We start from the raw sequence: 4,185 nt of genomic DNA on the forward strand, positions 1-4,185 counted from the left end.
GTCCTTGCAACTTAGTAGTAACTTTGCTTTCGCAAGTGTTGCCCAGAAAGCTCTTGTGCGCTGTACGGTCATTATATTTTTCCGACTTTAAATACTCTTGGCTCCGATTGGACTCTAGATGCACATAATTAACCAGCTAAGAGGAATTGTAGCCATTTGTGCCGCGTGAGAAGGCGCATAGGAACATTTTTTTTCTATGTACCTTCCTGGACCAGTCTGTCGGCATGCTTACTTTGAAGACCGCTCTTAAACCCAGAGCTCAGTCCGTGCTGGAAGCGCCCAGAGGAGAGTTACCGTATGGCGTGGCTGCTTAGCGCAGAGGAAAGGACTGGGGAAACTATTCTTTATATGTAGAATCATTTATGTTTTCACCCAATAATCTGTGTCATCTCAAAACAGACCGGGTCGTTTTAACTGGATACTGTGGATTATTTTTTGTGTGAAAAAACTGTAGACTTTTGGAGTATCTAAAACTCGTGGATCGATGGTAAGTTCCTATCGTGTATGTTCTCCTTGCGATGGCCCCAGAAGGGACCTTTGATGTGCTGCTGGCTTGCTTTGAAGTAATGTGGCTTCGAGATTTATGCCTCGTTACACGGATATTTGTAGAAAAGTGGTCTTGTTGATAATGAGAGTAATAAAAGTATATAGTTATCACAAAGACTAGTCGCTGATTTTAATTCCTGTACGCTTATAGAGTGTTCATTACGTTGGTAAAAAATAAGTTTGTGGAAAACATTCCACCCCTCAGGGATCCAAGACTGCATTGGCGGGGCTACTTAGGGATCTGCTTTTAAACGTTGTATGTTATTTGGCCTTTTTGCAGTCTGATTGTAGAGTTGGTTATTATAACCCCAACAACAGCTGTATGATGTCCAAATGGGAAAATCGTTCCGATTATTTGTATTGGCTAGTTTGTAGTGGCGGGTAGCGATGTTTGAAGTGTAAAGAGTTGTTTAGGATGAGGCTGACGGAGCTGATGCTGCGTCGCGTTAAGGATTATTGTTATAAATTAGCAGTGGTGGTGATGTAGGATCAATGATTTGATACAGTAATTAATGAAACAGTGTATGTCGGAACAGCGATTGTAACATTCCATTGGTGTTGCGGCAGAGCGCACGGCATAGGGCTGCTTGTGATCTTGCGCTGAATTTTCTCGGGGGACGAAATGTTCTGAATCCTAAGCTTGGCTCGTGGAAATGGGGGCGTATGAAGCTTTCCCTCTGTAAGGTAGGCTACACTCCACATGCATTTACTGTTTGATATTGCATATATATGACGGCATACCCATCCTGGGATTTTGGAGTCTAAACGACTCTTATGACATCGCCCCTGATTTGATTCCCCGAAAGACTTAAGCCTTAACGCAGATATGTTTTAGAGTTTGCAGCTGGAGTTTTTTCTTTTCATTTGAGATGTAATTGAATTTGTGTTTTCGTCTCGAAGTGCACATGAGGTTGGCTTTTAAACCTGTGCCAAAGGTGTGTTTAGAGGAGCAATTGCTTGACTAGTTATGAATTGGTGAGCATTTTATGATAGTGTATCGTATGGATATACCTTTAGGATCTTACATGAAAATGCCCGAAATTGTCTTTAGTCGTTTAAGGCTACAGAAAACCTACAATTTAGGGATGTTGTCTGTTGTTCTGTTCGTTAGAACTGTTCGTTAGAAAAAAGTTACGAGCGGGTGTTATAGGTGTTGAATAGAAAAACTACTAGTGAATTCGTTTGATCTCGTTTCCTCTTCTGAAAACCTGTACCAATCTGGACGGGCTTCATGATGCAGGTCTGCGTTTGAAGTTTGGGTGGATCTGATTTTGATTAGATCAATACTTTCTTTTTTCAGAGAGAAGACAGGCAGACAGGCTCCCCTGCAGTTTTGAGAGAGAAAGAAAGGCGATTGCAGTTCAGCACAGAGGAGGGAAACACAACGCAAGGGTGCCGAATTCAGAGCCATGAGTAGGGCTCTCGCAGACCCCATCGCCACCAGCTTCAGAGAGGATGCTCCTCGCCCCCCCGTCCCGGGGGAAGAGGGCGAGACGAAATGCTACAACCCCTGCAAGCTCGCCGTGATGAAACTTAAGGATACGGTTAAATCCGCTGTAAAAGTCGCCCATCCCGGCTCCGCGGCGAGGAGGGATGAGGATGGACTCGGGGAGCCGGAGGGAAGCGCCTCCCCGGATTCGCCCCTTGCACGGTGGACCAAGTCTTTGCTCTCGCTTCTTGGTGACCAAGACGGTGCTCAACTTTTCCGGAGATTTCTGGAGCGAGAGAAATGTGTGGACACGCTAGACTTTTGGTTTGCCTGCAACGGCTTCAGGCAAATGGACCTCAAGGATACCAAAACACAGCGAGTGGCTAAAGCCATTTACAAGCGATATATTGAAAACCACAGCGTGGTTGCCAAGCAGCTGAAGCCGGCGACCAAGACCTTTATTCGGGATAGCGTGAAGAGGCAACAAATTGACTCATCAATGTTTGATCAGGCACAGATGGAGATTCAGACAGCGGTGGAGGAGAACGCTTATCAGATGTTTCTCACCTCCGACATCTACCTCGAATATGTCCGGAGTGGGTGCGAGAACGCCGCTCACGGCAGCCCGGATGGGTTGGGCAGCCTCAAACTTGTGTGCGGCTACTTACCCACCCTTAACGAGGAAGAGGAGTGGAGTTGCAGTGACTTCAAAGCCAAAGCCTTAGCCTCTATGGTTGGACTGTCCGCGAAAGCCCTCCGGGCAGCTTCCTCTGTGAGGGCGGTGGAGGCGCTGGACAGAGGATACAGGTAATCTAAGAGATTTTCAAGTTGAAATGCCAATGGTTTAATTGTATTTCATATCAGTTTGTATATGCTATAGAGACACTGTGTGAATATGAATTTCAAGCGTATTATATTATTACTGAATATTTATCACACTATCACATTTACAGACAAACAAGGTTATTTTTTTGTGTGTACTTTTCCTACAATTATTTCCCGGTCCTGGCGTGTAGTTTCCTCCTCGGCCCAGTGTGCTGTGAGCTCACCTGGCTCACATTAAGCCAAGAGGGAGAGCTCTTGATGAAAAAAACATCAATGGTAGAGCTTCACCCTCTGCCGGTAATCGCAGACACTCACGGCGGCCCTCTGCTGGCCTGCCGAAGTTTCCGGGACTTTGAAATAGTTCCGCAGACACCGGATCCTCTCTTAGTGAGAGTGCACGCACAGGCATGGCTCCGGTGAACAAAAACAAGTTGGTTTCAAACTGAAAGCATGGAACCTCTTGAAAGAATGGCTTTCCACTGGCCTTCTCCATCAAATTTAACAGTTAGTAAATAAGTGCTTTAATTCGTTGTTAGAGGTAGCATCAAAACAATTTCCTCCATCCTCCAGCAGCCATAATGGTTATTCCACAGCAGGGCTCTACAACCCACTCAACTGCTGTAGGTTAGGATAGGGCAGGATCCGGGAAGGATGTGGGAATGCTGTGCGAACTACACACAGAGGACAGACGTATTGGTACAGCATGTGAGGGGCAAGGTTCCGCAGTGTACTCATAGGTTGGGGAAACCTTAGAGAGGAGGAGAACTAAGTGCTGAGAACCTGTTTGCTCCTTCCCTGATTTAAGTCATTACTAATTGTGTCACACATGGAATGTGTGCGTCTTAAAATGTAAAATGTCAATAGAGAAAAGGAAGTGGAAGGACAGAAACAGCAGAAGCAGCTTATGAAAGTGAATGAATGACAAAGCGATTGGTGAAACAGGAGGTCTTCTGGCATTTGTTAAAGGTCAAGCTCTGTGTCAGGCTTAAGCACTACACTCACCCCACAGAACCCTTTCACTTCTAGCCTGTTTTATCCCATCTTCTGTTTAGCCGTCTTGTCCCTGTCTGTCAGCCGTGACACGCTTTTGCCTGAAAACGTCCCTCTTCGCTTTTCACCTCTGTCGCTTGATGCTGTCTCACTCCGTCTCACCTGTGATTGTGTTTTAGATTTGATCACTCTCCTGTGCTCAGCTCGCTCTTTTTTTGAGTTCATGTTTTTATTTCTGAGGCTAGACTCTCATCTCCACACCTCCTTGACCAGGGAGAGAAAGGGAACCCTGCCCCTCACAGTAGGACCAGGCAACAGGGAGAGGGAGGGAGAGAAACATAGAGGAGATGATGGAAGAAAAGACAGGGAGAGTGAGGGAGAAAGATTAGAGAGAG

At 45.9% G+C, this 4,185-nt stretch overlaps 1 protein-coding gene across 1 annotated transcript in view; it reads left to right on the forward strand.

The window, feature by feature from the left end:
* Positions 1–384: 384 nt before the first annotated feature.
* Positions 385–4,185, forward strand: part of axin2 (axin 2 (conductin, axil)) — a gene marked incomplete at its 3' end in the record, with an annotated part of 17,391 nt that continues 13,590 nt past the window's right edge. Inside the window, exons 1-2 of the mRNA XM_080856434.1 lie at positions 385–487; positions 1,847–2,782. Of these exons, the coding sequence (XP_080712560.1) occupies positions 1,956–2,782 (827 nt within the window). The 5' untranslated portion in view covers positions 385–487; positions 1,847–1,955. The remainder of the gene's footprint in view (positions 488–1,846; positions 2,783–4,185) is intronic.

Source organism: Sprattus sprattus (genome assembly GCF_963457725.1).
Source record: "Sprattus sprattus genome assembly, chromosome: 18".
NCBI lineage: Eukaryota > Metazoa > Chordata > Actinopteri > Clupeiformes > Clupeidae > Sprattus > Sprattus sprattus.